Source organism: Lonchura striata, chromosome 3 (genome assembly GCF_050655825.1).
Source record: "Lonchura striata isolate lonStrDom1 chromosome 3, ASM5065582v1, whole genome shotgun sequence".
NCBI lineage: Eukaryota > Metazoa > Chordata > Aves > Passeriformes > Estrildidae > Lonchura > Lonchura striata.
Genome location: NC_140705.1, coordinates 78539124 through 78554240, shown reverse-complemented (window position 1 = coordinate 78554240; position 15117 = coordinate 78539124). Strand labels below are relative to the sequence as shown.

The following is a 15117-nucleotide window of genomic DNA, read 5'->3' as shown; positions in this document are numbered from 1 at the left end:
TTCTCAGACCTCACCTAAAGCCTGACCTCACTTTCCTGTTTACTCCTCCTCTGACTCCAGTGTGTTACCAGTTTTGATCCCTGGTGGTTTTTAAGTTTTCAGCTTTCTGATTTAGGTCAAATCTCATTGAAAGTCTATGCCAACAACTGGTATATCCACCTATTTGTCTATTTTGGGTTTTTTTTTTTTCAGAATGATACTTAATTAGATTTTAACAAAAGTATCCTTACAATAAAAACTAAGGAATTTCAAAAAGCATGTTTAAGAGACCTAAAAGAAGCTCCCTAAATAAAACAAAGGAATAAAATATACATTAACTTTAAATTGAAGGGACAAGGAAGTAGAAAACAAAGCTTTCTTTATATATGAGAATACTGTAGTACTGTGCCTCATACCTGTTTTTGGTTTGCGGACTGTATTGACTATATTTAATAACAAACACTGGCTTTACACTGGTGGTCTGAACTTCAATACCTTTTAATACAACAATTGCAGGTGTGCATGAGACTTATCAATGTCATTATTTGATTTTACATACGTGAGCGTTTTCACTGGTATAAAAATAACAGAGCTTTATACAAAATTTGTTACTGCTATTTAATATTTCTTAAGGGAAACAACGCCTAGTTTTACCACCCTATTTTACTGCTCATTCAATTTAGTCTCAACAAGTGAGCCACCAGTACCTTTAAGCCTTTCTCTTTGTCCCTTCACTTATTCCTCATAAGTGTCAGTAGAATAGATTGGCTATCATGGTAGTGATTGTCAGCCAGTATAATGTGAGAGCTTTTGAAAAAAAAAATCAGTGGCATGAATTATTTAATTTTTGTGGAATATAAGGATAAAATGGAGTTAACTGTGTCTTGGTTATCCACCCATGATTTTCTGCCCTTAGTCAAGGCCTCCAGTCAAAGACATATTTTATTACCCTTATCAGAATTTTTACTTCTCTCTCTCATGAGGATTTTATGGGCACATACTGCATTCTGGTTTTCTATTATTTCTCACTGAATTGCAGTTGGTCACTGTTCTCCAAATCTATGTCCTTGCTTTTCATTCAGAATAATATTATTGTGTAAGGGATATCTTTTATTTAATATGGTCATTATATTTTCATTTTATTTTATTTTCATACCTTGCCCTTGACTTTGCAACATTTTCTTTACTCCCTTTTTTATAGCTTAGTGACCTTAATACAATTGTTAAAGTTGAGATGCAACTTCTATTCTAAACTCACTTTCAGAAGCTTATAACTTTACCCAGATATTCTCTTTTAGGCTGAGTGTTTTTTATGCTTTGTTAGAAGGGGGTTTTTGTTTGAAGCTTCACAAGCATTATCTATTTGTTTTGAGTTAACCAACTTAAAAAGACTGCAAGTTTGCAGCAATCAGGACAGTTTTCAGATGCTTTTTTCCGACTCTGATAATTGAAAATCAGCTTTGTTTCAGCACTTCAAAATCAGCTTTGATTGTGGAATGGTGGCTTTGCTATCTCTTTGAAATAGTTTTGAAATAATTAAGTTTTGCACGTGACATCATTATTAAATAACTTACTGAAACAATACTGGTGAGGGAATTGATCTCAGAATAACTCTGTTCTACTTAATTTTATTTTAAAAAGGTATTAATTTTTGTATGAGAACTACATTTAGCTATACTTTAAATATTTTTAATGCCAGTTTCACCCCACTCTTCATGGGGCATAGTCCAAAGAGATGCATTACAGTGTCCAGTCAATCTGGATTCTCTATAGTACATAGAAGCAATGCAACATGTGCAAAGGAAAATAAACATTTCTCTTGTACTGGTGAAATGACAAGCTTTGCTTCATTCCACCAACATATTATTGTAACTGTAATGTGTTTGAAAAAGCTTTTCCTTAACAATCCAGTGAGAAACCCCATACAACTGTAAATCCACAAGTAGCACTGGGAAGCTTTGCACAGTATCTTGTTTGTCATCACAAAAGAAATATTCTTCAGGAAAATGTCCGTGCACAATACCATCCCTATGGTATGCTTGTACTCTGTATTTTATCACAAAGACTTTCATAGTCTCACTAAGCTACCATTTTATGCACTCCACATAAAAAATGGTGCTGTAGCACCTTGGCTGATCAACAGAGATTTTATGTATTTCCAGAGTCAAAGTAAAGTTGAGAAATATATTCTTTGGGCATTTCTTTGATCTGCTAATAAAGAAATACAAAAACTTGCAAACATTTTTAATTGAGGGTAGTCCTTTTAGTAAAAATATATGTCATTATTTGTAAGCTCCAAACAGACACAAACTGCTGGTTTTCATGTTTCTACTTACACCAAATAGACTTAAACCCCAAATCTCTATTACACTTTTTACTCTGACATCCAACAACATGAAGACTACAAGTGCCACAAAAGCAGTAGAAATACATGGTTTTTCAGCATCTGTGTGAGCTGCTTACTTTAAGAATTTTATGATTTACTTCTGAGTTGGGCTACAGGCTAGAATTATACCAGACACATAATGAGGACAATTCTTCTTTAACATTCAGAACTTTGAATTTTTATCCTGGCTAAGCTAAAAATGCCCGTCAATAGATTCATTTTAATCTAAAGTCCTATTGTTCTGGTCCTAGCTCTTTACTCCATCATTTTGCATTGATTAAGCACCTCTTGCTTTTTTACAATAATGTAATAATACACTGCTAAGTGCCTCAGGTGACCTTCATATGAAACTTCATATAAAAGGCAATAAATAAGCTTATTTGATTCATATTTATTTTCCTTTTCATTTATAAGTGATTTTCTGCATTCAGTCCACGTTTCTCTTTCCTGTTCAAATACAGAAATTTTTTAGAAGATTGCTCAAATAATCCTCTTGCACAATTAGAATCCTGCCCTTGGTGTCTGCCATTCTCAAGCAGCATATCCTATCCTGATTGCATTATTGTTTCCTCTTCAGTGATTCAGTGATAGATCTCTTTATTCATATCAAATCTTCCACTAACACCTAGTTTTGATAATTTACAAATTAATTTATACTTCTCTTACTGATTATGAAACTGTAGTCAGTATATATAAGCAAGAAAGCTCAGGCACCTCTTGTGGTCTGGGACAGGCTGCTATAACCAGGACTTTTTCATCTACTAGCTGAAGGAAATACAGATTGATTTAAAATGGCTACACTTTTCTATCATGTGCAAAGTGTTTCTTTCTATAAAATGAAGGAGAACAATCTTATCCTGTATGTCAGTGAAATATGAAGATAGAATACAGAGCTCTGTTTTTCATACCTGCAGAATTAACTAGCAAATCCCATTAACAATTTAATTTTCCTTATTGATTTTTGCACTCCGTGTCTTTTCTGATGGGCCTCATGATAATACCCTGTCACACACATTTCTAGTCACTTTGCTGAAGAGGAGAGGAGTAGTAAGAAAAAAGTAGTTGCAAGTTCTCTCCAGTAATAAACTTCCATTGTACTTAAGACTAGATAAAATTATGAGTTCATCTAATATAATATTCTGAGCATCATAAGCCATTAAACATCATCCAGATACTGCTACATGGAGCCAAATTACTTTAATTAGACAAGAGCACTTCAGTTGTCAAGAGACTAAACTGTGCTGTGCCACAGGCAGAGTCCAAAATAGACAAAGATGTCATCGAAGCCTGTGGTTCTTCAAATAGCAAGGAATTTCTAGGTGAGAAGTGCCCCCTAAATTCCTGGAGATTGTATTTAGCTCATTCACCAACTCTGGCACAGAATATCAAGTCTCTGACAATAAGCCCTGAGAGAAAGTTTTGACTTTCCTTAAAATTCAGTGATCAATTTATCCTGACCTGAGCATGACAGCATGATACACTCAATGGGCACCTAAAAGCAGGAATCTCTCCAGAGAAGGTACATTTTTTTTTTAAGTCTTTTTTCACATCCATGTGCTAAAATCAGTTTAGGGTAAGGCATGGATATTAAATAATGCACATTTTTGCATTGCATCTACTGTAAAATGCTGTTCTCTCTCACAGGTGAAGAAAATGGAAGCCCAGGCATCTTTGGCTCTGGAATCTAAATACTGAAAAAGTGACAAAGTTGAGTATCCCTAACTTGTATCCCAAATCCCAGTTTGGTATCCCTAATATGAAAATCCCTTGCACCCTTTCAGGGGATTCTCTGATCTAACAGTTTACAAGGACTAAGAGTCAGCTGATAAATCCTAAAATCAACTACCAATGTGATTTTTAAACCCACCTGCTATTTTATCTCACCACTCAATTTAAAATGGGTCTCATATGCTTGCAACTGTAGCTCATTCCTATTTCAGACAAATTGGTTAAAGTTGGAGCATTTTTCTTCTGTAAAACTATTGTTACAAATCCCAGTCTGAGCTGGTTTACATTGACAGACATCAGTTTTATCCTCTCTAGTTCCTAGGTCTGTGTGTCCAGTTTAGACTTATCTTTACATGCAAGAATTTGATTTTATCCTTGTTTTCTCTAATACAATTTCCCTGACTCAAATACAGTGTTATTCTTATATCTGTGATCTCTCTAGATTACAGGGAACATAATCTTGAATTCTCTTTTGGGTAACTACCTGTTTTCTCTGCTTCCTTGATCCTGTCTTAGAACACATATGACAGATTTTAAATCATTTTAAATTTTACCAAGTAGGCCACAGAATAATAAGTCAAGCAAAAACAACTGAAGACACTGCACTTTCAATCTGCAATGTGTAAGTACAAAGCCATCTTCCAGATGTCTACATGATGCAGAAGTCAGGTAAAAGCTATACCCTACATAAATCAAGGGATATAGAATTTTATCAAATTATATAAGTCATCCCATAGTATTCTGGACATCTAGCAGATGAAACTAATGAAATTTCAGTTTCAGCTCACATAGAATGGAAGAGACTTGAATATTTTCTAAATGTATTTTTCTAGCTAATATTTAATGATTTTGGATGTAAAAGAAAAAGCAGTTATTCCACTATTAAACCAAGTGCAAGCAAAAAAAAAAGTATTTATTTTCTTTTGCTAGTCCTGTGAACTAATGTGATCCATATTATTAAAAATGGACACATTCTCCAGATTGCTTTATCCACTCACTGCTTACAGCTGAATTTCATATCAGATTTATGAATTGCTCTGTGCTGCAGGACATGGGCAATGGAAATAATGCACCTTGGCATTAATACATAGCTGGTTAATTGCAGTGTGCAATTCTGCAGTAAGCACTTTATTACAACATTAACATTCTACATCTTAAAAAGCCTCATGCTTTTACAGTTAATTTTAATCTATGTAAAACAGTACCCCCCCCCCTCCCCCCCCAAATCCAAAAAGAATTCTGGTCAGCCTGTCATATTTTAGCAGTTGAGCAACTTGCTCAGTGACTGAAGCATAATGTGTCAACAAGATGGAATTCCACTTTCTAAAGGCTAGAGTGCCCACTCAATAGAAGAAAGCAATACATGATTACTACTTAGAGCTTGTGGTGCAGTGCTAGAACTCAACATTTAGCAATAATAGAAAATGTCTGTCTCATTTTCATTCCCATTGAAAACACTCCCTATACAATATTATGAAACACTCCTGCTGTGAGTTGGTTTCATAATTGCAGCAATATCTTCAGCTATTACCTTTTCCATGGTCACACCTTTCTGGTGAATTATCTTAAAAGCAAAAATTTAATGACATACAGAACAAGGACAGATACCTGAAATGTAATAACAAGGAGTAACCCTTCAATTTTGCAACAGCTACTAGATAGCAGCAATCTCCTATTTCCATTTTAGTGTTTTGCAAATGATACAAAGGTCTCAAGGTCTTTTCTTTTCTGAATTACTCCTGTTTTTCAAAACTGTGAAGACTTTATTTTCTGCTTCTGCTTCAACTTCCATTTCCACCTTAAAACTAAGGGAAAAATCCAGACTATTGTCCAGCCATTTTTCATCCATGACCTATTATTAATATGATTATAAAATTGAAAAGAGTTTTTTCAGTGCAAGTACCTTCAAAGGTTGTCTTGAATTACCACTACTCATCTTGACTACCTTTATATCTCAAATTATTTTAGAAGTTGCCTATTTTCTCTTTATATACATTGAACATTTTCCTGGTACTACTAACAAAGAAACAAAGTACATGTTCTGAGCCACACATTTAGACCTATATATTTATTTGAAAATAAAGTCTTTGAGGTTAATCAGACTTTTAAACATTTTGATCAGATAAAGTCTTTGAGGTTAGACTTTTAAACATTTTGATCAGAGCAGAATTAGAGGAAGTCCATATTGATCATGACAATGCATTGCATTGAAACTGAATTGCATTGAACTTTGCAATAAAAGATTTATAACTTCCAGGTGTTTTTTACTTCAAAAACCCTTGTGCACTTTCACATATATGAAACAGTATTTGTAAGTTGGTTCGATTCCAGAGGAAGTATAGGTGCATTTGCATAGCACTTCAACTGTCATATAAAAGCCTAAATGAAACAACTCCAGAAGTTTAGAAGGACATACACAACTAACAAAATCATCATTTGAACTATCAGAATTAAGTGGATAAGAACTGATTGCTTGGAATTTTTATAATTCACATTTGTCTCCTCAAAACAAAAGATCTTCCCCAATCATTTGGGGAAAATGCAAATCACTTGGTTCAATAAAGACATTACTGAAGATGAAACACGTCTGCTAGAACATGAATGAACTCATGATGATGAATCACAAAAAAACCCAACTTTGCAAACAACAGGAATATGTATTGCACTTCTCATGTAACTACTTTAGTGTCCTCTATTCTATTAAGCTTACTGAAAAGGCAGACAATTATTAATCCTACAAATATGGTGCAATTGCTTTTGACATGTGCTTCCTTAGTCATAGAAGACGAACACAAGAAGAAATCAATGAGAAAAAATTGCTGGGTAGACTGAAGTTGCCTTAGGGATTTTGTTTTATGTAATACAACAACCTAGGAATTCTATTTATAAGGAAGACATGGTATTTATGTCTATTGATTTTTTTTCAGGGACCTCTTGTAGTCTGCAGCCATCAAATTTCACCTGTCCTAGATGGGAACACATCTCTTGATGTTCTTCAATGCACTATGTTTATGGAAAAGTAAATGCGATGTAAAATAGATTAAATAACCCCAAATTTTTTGCTCCCTTTGCAAAGCTATAAAATTTACTTTGTCATTGCGCTTTTAATACACTACATTTGAATACCCACTTGCAGATTGGAGTTTCACATTAAGGGATCTCAAAGAAGAATCATAAAAACATCAATTAGGACAGCTTATTCCAAAGATCTTTAAAACTGTCACCCAGACCTTAATATAGTTTAGAGTGGTCTCAGGATCTCAATGAAACTTCAAGAGTCCGGTCTCCTAGCCAGGGATTATCAAACAACAGCCAGTCTGTGAAAATACATTCTTCTTTCCGATTATATATGCTATGCCAGGAATGAATAAACTCAAGGGGAAAAGACCAGCAGAGGCTCTGTCTCCACTCTCCTATATCTCCCTTCTTACCACATTTCAAGGGATATGTCAACTGATATTGCATGCTGCAAAACATTTACCATTGTTGCTGCACAATGTACCACTGTGGAGCAAAATCTGGGCTGCAGTTCCACATCAGTCAGTTATCATCCCACTGACAGATACTGACAAGAAAGGTTTTGCAAGGCAACTGAGCTGTATGTGTAGAAAGCAAGGCACTTCTTAACAAACAAGTTGTATTTTTCCTTTTGAAGATCCATTCTAACCTTTTTTTAACTCCAAGCTTCTTTAATGTGTAGTAAATAATATGCCAGTATAATATAAAACAAGACAAAAATGTTTTATTCATGAAAGCTTTTGTATGTCCTGTTTACCACAGCTTTTCCTGTACCTAGGCCAGCTGGTACAATATGTACTATCTACTATATTTTGTTGCTGTTTTCCAGTATTAAATATGTCAGGATTTTATAGCTGAGCAATAGAAGTTAGTAACATAAGTCTGATGCATAGTAATGAAGGTAGAATAGTCTATAATGGTAATATTTTAGGAAATGAATTAGTAAGTTTATGGTGAATAAAAAAAAATATGAAAGATTAGACATCAGTAGAGTCAGTCAGTGGTAGCACAATATGGCTTTAGGTGAGGACTACCCATAATCATTAAGAGGATATCTGCATGCTTCTATTCAGTCAAAATAAACCTTTTCTCTCTCTCTCTCTCTTTTTTTTTTTTTTTTCCCTGAAAGCCTGAATGGATAGCCATGCCTGTCTGCAGAGGGTACATATGGGGATGCTTACATTTAAACCTCTTTCTTCATCTTTTTGGTACAGTTCTGTGTAGGCATTTACCAGACTGTTTCTAGGCCCTGCATGTTGTTTCCAAGTTTCCTGAGACAAAGCAAAATCCATCTTTTAATGATACCGAAGGCCCTTTTAGCAAACTATATGCATTCTCCTGGAGATTCACATTTACCTTTGATACCAATGGCAGTTCCTCTGCAAACGAAATTTTAGTTCCTCATGCCATGTAACAGAGTAAGACACCAAGGAATCCAAAAGGTCTGCATCCTAGCCTGGCACAGTCACCTCTTCATTTTTCATTATTCCTTCAGTTTTTTCCTTATATGCTTGTGACTGCCTCACACAGTTATCCCTCTGAATATCAGAATATTTATTTTGCTTCATTACCTAGTGCCTACCTTATTCTCTTATTCTAAATATCAGGATATTTATATTGCTTCATTACCTCGTGGCTAGCTTATTCTCTTTTTGGTTTCTTTGCTTTTCTAAAATGGCTGATGAAACCCCTTCTCATTCACTGTCTTGACTTCCTCTTGACCACATGTCCTTCCTTGCTCCCCTGAGTAATTTCAACCGTAAATCAAAATCTTCAGCTACGTGACAGTTGTTAGCTACTCTAACATGCCAATTCAGACCTGAACAACCAATTTGTTCTGTTCAATAGGCAATTATTTCTCTGCAAGGGCTTTTGTGTAAGTAACAGACCACTGATGTTGGATATAACTTCTGCTGTTATCAATGAGAAATCCAACCAAAGATGGAGGTTCAAACACCCTAAAAGAGACGCTACATTAAGAATGATGTAGATATTAAAAAAGAATCTCCAGATTCACACTACTTACCTTATTTCTTTGCTTACCAGCTTCAGTAAGGAATGCATTTCTAATCTAAGCTGTACAGGTTAAGTATTGCAAGACATCTTTTGCAGTCCTTTTCAGATGGATAATAGAGACATTCTTCATCTTGGGCCTTTCTTTGAGCTTGTAAATCATGCACACACTCATAAGGGAATACTGAGCTCTAAAATGGATCTTTCTAGATTCCATAAAAATTAGTGGACGGCCTTCACACTGAAAAAGGTCAGGTTTTGACTGGGAAAAACCACATCACAGTTTAAGAATAGGAAGCACTGAACATGACTTCATAAAACAGGGCAAAAATAAATAGCTTTTCTAGCTGTCTTGGTGTCCTTGCAGGTGCATCTTTACCTTTAGCCAACTTTATCATCAGCATTTGATTTCAGTGCTAGGACCCTCACCACAGGAAGTCTGTGACAAATCCTCCTTGAGGTTACCATTTTTTAGGGTGCAAAGAAAGTTTCAAATGCATATATTTTTATTTTATTTCATTATGGATTCTGAGGAAGAGCCTAACTGTTACCAAAATTTGGCTTCCAGACCAGCCTCCTACTTCTCATTTCAGCCTAAGTGAATTGTACCCTGTAATGCTCAAGACGTCACATAATTCAAAACAAAGGGTGAGCTTACACTCAGGGCTGTAGATTTGATCACTACCAAGCCCAGTGCAGAGTCCTTAGATGGAAACAGAGCCGTTTGCTAAACCAGGCAATAGATCAATCCTTTACGCCACATACACTTTATTTACACAGCATTTGCAGATTCAGAATGATGATGAATGAAGCTGCAAAATACCATGTGATTTTCATCACTTCCTGGCAGAGACCTGAATAAAAATTACTTGTGATTTTATCTTCTTTAACCAATCCCTAATAGTTAATCCAGAGGCATTCCCTTTTGTTTATGTAGTCATGTTTCTTATTACTTTCCTAGATGCTGCTTTATTTTATAGCCCCATGTCTGCTCAGTGAATTTGGGCAGTGCTCTGTTTTACATGCACCACTGCATGGACAGATAGAAAGTCTTACCAAGGTCGACAGATGCTAACCTACTCAAAGAAGACAAGTTACTGCGACTTCCTAGTTGACCAAACTATTATTCTTCTACAGTATCAGTTTAGGCAATATCAGAACTGCACTAAAAAGTGCATTTTCCAAATGAAAGACAACAGAAAGGGCACCCGAGTATTTGACAAATAAATATATTTTATCTTCTCTCATAGTGTTCGTGGAATTCTGCCGTAATGCCAACTATGGAAAGAGTCACATAGTGCGAACACCAGTTGGTCACTCTGACTGAACATTTAATAGGTTCTGTTATATATAGATTTATATCTATGTATATCTGTTTCCCACAAAGTTTGATTCTTGTCAAGTACTTGCTTTTTTTCTACTGCCAAAAATGTTGATGGTCTATATGATGTGATTTCTTAGCAAAAGTATTTTCAAGTTTCATCTGATTTTGATTTCCATAAATCCACCATTAATTGCTCATTCTCCTTGCTTAAAAGAAATTTTAATGAGTAAGCAAATATATTTCTATATTTATTTTCATCATGTATTTTAACGTGCACAAGCAATATCACTACAGTGTCACAAACAGGCTATTCTAGCTCTCCTTTTTCTGTAAAAAATACTAATATGATAATGAATGGTTTGCTTAAGATTCTGTTCATTTTTGCTGAGTTCTAGGAGAAGAAAATCAGAGTGCATTTGGATTTTCATTTGCACAGTTCAATTTCTTACTGTAACTATTCAGCAACTTTTTAAACCAAATAAAGTAAAGAAATATAGAATGGACACATTCTACATGATGAAATCATCATTCCTAAGCCATTGCCCTATATTTAAATTGTTTATTGAGCTACATTAACCCACTCTGGTGGGAAACGCAATTCAGAGTCACTGACAGAAAACATAAAAAAGCCAGCCACATTCTCCCCCTCTGTCTTAGCGTTCGTTGTACGATATAAATTATTTCCCACATCACTAGAAGGAAAATGTAGGTTCTTACCCCACAGCCTATTCCATTGCCTGGCTCACACACGATTCTCCTCAGGCCTGGCTCAGGAAGCAGACCTGCCCCACAGCCGGGGGCTGGACACAGCACTCCTCCCATCTGCAGCACACATTCCTCGGCCCCATAGCGCTGGTAGCGATTGTACTGCAACACAACAGAACACACTGGTGTCAATCTCCGGGCAGCATGCAAAGAAAACTCCCAAATATTTGAGTTTGTCTCTATCTCACATCCACTCTATCCCAGTCAATTGTCCTAATGTCTCACATGCTAAGTTCAGGTTATTTGTCAAAAGTCTAAAACTCTGCAGTGTTATTAAATGGGGCGTCACTCTGCTCCAACTCACACCATGCACGTAGTTTTCTGGCTTACAGCCATTTGCATCACCAGAAGAATGTGTGAGATACTAAAATCAAGAAAACAGCAGACTGTTTCTGTAAGTAACATAAAATACACTTATATTACTATAAAATATTGTAAACATAATAAAAATAGTCCAAAAGAGAAATGAAAAATTCTGTATACAGATTGATGAGAACACACAAAAACCCTTCAGGGATCTATACCTAGAAGCAGTGTAATGTTTTAGACCTTAAGGGCTGTAAAAATTTGCCTGGGCAACTTTATTTTAAAAGCAATCTGATCACTAAATGATCAGCAGAATAACTCTCTTACATGCATTTATTTCAATGCTAGATGTATTTTTTTTCCTGTGTCTCCCATGAAATTTTCTTTAGCTTTTTCACTTTTCATTTAATTCCATCCTGATAGCCTAAAAGGCCACAGAAATGCCTCGATTTTAATGAGGACACTGACACACAGCAATATTAAGTAACATGCTCAGTGTATGCTAACTGACAAAAATGCCTGTTCTAAAATGACTGATGTCACTGCAATAACTTTCCCATGTCTAATTTACCCTGCTTTCAGCCAGAGGTAAGCTGAGCTAGTACAAATCATGCTGTGTACATGTAAATCACATCCACTCTAGGGTTCTGTGTTGGTGCAGTTCCACACCAGTGGCTGTATAACCACTGTAAACCAGGCTTCAGTTTCACCAATAAATCTGCTCTACTGTGGAAGGAAATAAATGAAAGCATTTGATCCTAACAGCCCCAAAGAAAACAGGCAAATCCAAAAGGCCAAAGAGGAAGGGAGTAGGTATGAATTTTCTCCGCGAGTAGACTTTATGGTGTGCTAAAAAAACAAAATAGAACTTTATGTTACAGCACTCACAACAATATTTAGTGCTTCATAAGATTTTATCCCATAATGGTTCATGAAAATCCTGTTCCCTTTTTTAGGATGATAGCAAAAAAAAAATTATTTCTGCAATTTACACCCCCCTCCAAAGAAATCTTTAGAGGAAAATGGAAGTTTTAGGACCTCATACACCAACACCTCATACACACAGCATAGAAAAAAGAATTGTAAATTACAAAGAAAGCTCTACATCTATTGGGTACATTTCAGAAGATTCTTCTGCAAATGCTGTCATAATATGTCTGGTTAAACTGGCTTCTTAAAATAATATTAGAGTTCTTAAAAGACTGTAACATATAGTTACAAAAGTTTGCATCACAGAAAAAAAATCAACCCAAACTTAAAGTATCCAACTTTGTAAATTAACAAAAAATCTAAACACCCTCTGAAAAGAAAAGCAAAATCTAAAGGACAACAAGATTTCAAAATATCTTTCAGTGTATGAATGAAATTCTGATTTAAGAATCTTGTATTTGGAAAATAATAGTATTTTGAGAAATGTGCAAGACATGTCTGCAGCCTCCTTGAATGTGGGGGCTCAGTAAGTTATTATGCTTGAACCCAGAGTAATGCCATAAGTATTTAACATTGGATGCTTTCAATTTTCAGAAAGCTTTGTGATCCGTCCACTATATACGTGTTGAGTGCTCCGAGTCATTTTGCTGGCCTTTATAGAAATATAGGTAACCATAGTTCCAAAACTCTCTAGCAGCCTAATTTATCTTCAGTGCAGACTGGACCTGAAAGGTGAGGATGGTGATTGTCTTATCCTATTAAGAGGGAACTTTGTGCTGCATGTGGGATTGTTAACAGCTTCTCATTAAGAAGGCAAACACCAGTGACACTGTAGCTGAGGTTCTGTCAGCATTTACATTAAAAATTCTCAGTAGAAAAAAAAGAATATGCATTCCAGCCATTGACTTCACCTAAAAGGACATGAAGAGATTCCCCTAATTTCCTTTTTTTATTATTTTTTTTTTAATTTATCTTGTTAGGGAGAGATACAGAATGTAAATGTCCAGTTTACCTACAGGCAAGGTGGACAACAACATTGTTTTCTGTCCAACAAATTTAACATTTTATACTGGTTCAGCACAGGACTCATTCCAAATCGGTATGGCACCCTCCCCAGTGATTTTCATACTATAACAGCCAGAAAAATGATCCAGAAAAGATCCTGCTAAATTCATTTGCATATCTTGATATCTAGTTACCAGCCAGTTTTCTACCTTCAAAGTCCAGATACATTTATGTCATTTTCCAATTTCTCTTTCCTTGTGTCCTGCTCAATTAAAACCCAGCAACCAACTGAAACACAAAGTAGCAGAACATACACATGTTTGCTGCCATAGCAAAATCTACACAATGTATGTGGATTTATATTCTTTATTCAGTGATGTGAAACAAAATTACTCACTTTATATTAAGGGTGCATTTATAAAAAATTGTACAGGACCAAAACTATTGTCCTGAATTATTAATTAACTATTTGCATATAGTGATAGACCATATCTATTAAAGACATTTTTTCCTATACACCATAGTCATACATATCATACTGGACTCATGTAACCAACATCCATTAATCAAGTCAATTTTCAGGAGCCCTTAAATGTCTTTGGAGCCCATGATGTGTTTTGATCATATGTCTGAATGAGACATATGTCTGAATGAGACTTAAGTATAAGGATACTACAGCACACAACACCCACTGGTTTACTTCACCTCTTAACTGAAGACCTAATGTAGAATTCATTTAATTTAGTTTTAATTTCCACAGTGATGATGCCTATAGTTGCACAGGCTGTGAAGACTTCTTTTATAATCAACAGGAGAGATGGGATGCAATTCATCTTTACTCCTTAGATTTGTACATCTGCATACGAACTGAGAGCTCAAGTGCCCTGTCTTTTTCAAAGATAATGAGAAATTAGACAACTTCCTAGATAATGTCACCTGAAATTAGGTGGCTCTTACAATAGCTGGTTTAGTTCCAATGATTCTAACTCACCTGCCCTAAGCTATTTTTAAAACCAAGGTTTAGGTATCTAAATAGCTTAGACTGTGAACCACCTCACAGAAATTTTAGCTCATCTAAAATTAAACATCTAGCCTAGACAAGGCTCCAAGTGAATGAGCAGAAATAAGATCTCAAGAAGGGCATTTATCCTGACATACACATGATGTCTAAGATAGGTAAGATCAATCACCCTATGGAAGTGCTGTAGTTGAAGCTGAGAAAACTAACTTAGGTTAGATATCTAACACATAAAGAGCTGTCACTGAAAGGTGAATCTAACTCTTCTGTCCATTCAAAGTATTTCACAGTATCAACTACTCAGTTTTTATCAGTGTGCCTCCTATTTAGAGATGAACTCATCATGTGTACAGTTGTTCTGCATGCTATAAGGAGGGAAGTGTCTCCAATTATTTTAAGGAAAAACCTCTCACAAAGTATAATCTATGGGAAACTTGATGGAACTGGCATTCGTGGCACCTAATTTCATTCCTGGCAGCAGTACAGCCATCCTGTGGCTTTCACATAAGTAATTTAATCTATGCTTATCATCAGTTCCCCATTTATAAACAGGAAGAATGATACTTGCTGATTTCAATGTACTATTAAGAGGCAAAATCCATTAATAGTCATGAGAACGTCAAATGCTATGGTAATAAGTGGCAT

The 15117-nt window shown here is 35.4% G+C and overlaps 1 protein-coding gene across 3 annotated transcripts in view; it reads right to left on the bottom strand.

Annotated features, from left to right (window-relative positions):
- PRKN (parkin RBR E3 ubiquitin protein ligase) overlaps window positions 1-15117 on the bottom strand; it is a 693458-nt gene that overhangs the window by 107146 nt on the left and 571195 nt on the right. For all 3 annotated transcript variants that reach the window (XM_021544140.3, XM_085576858.1, XM_085576857.1), the window contains one exon: window positions 11166-11315. In XM_021544140.3, the coding sequence (XP_021399815.3) occupies window positions 11166-11315 (150 nt within the window). The remainder of the gene's footprint in view (window positions 1-11165; window positions 11316-15117) is intronic.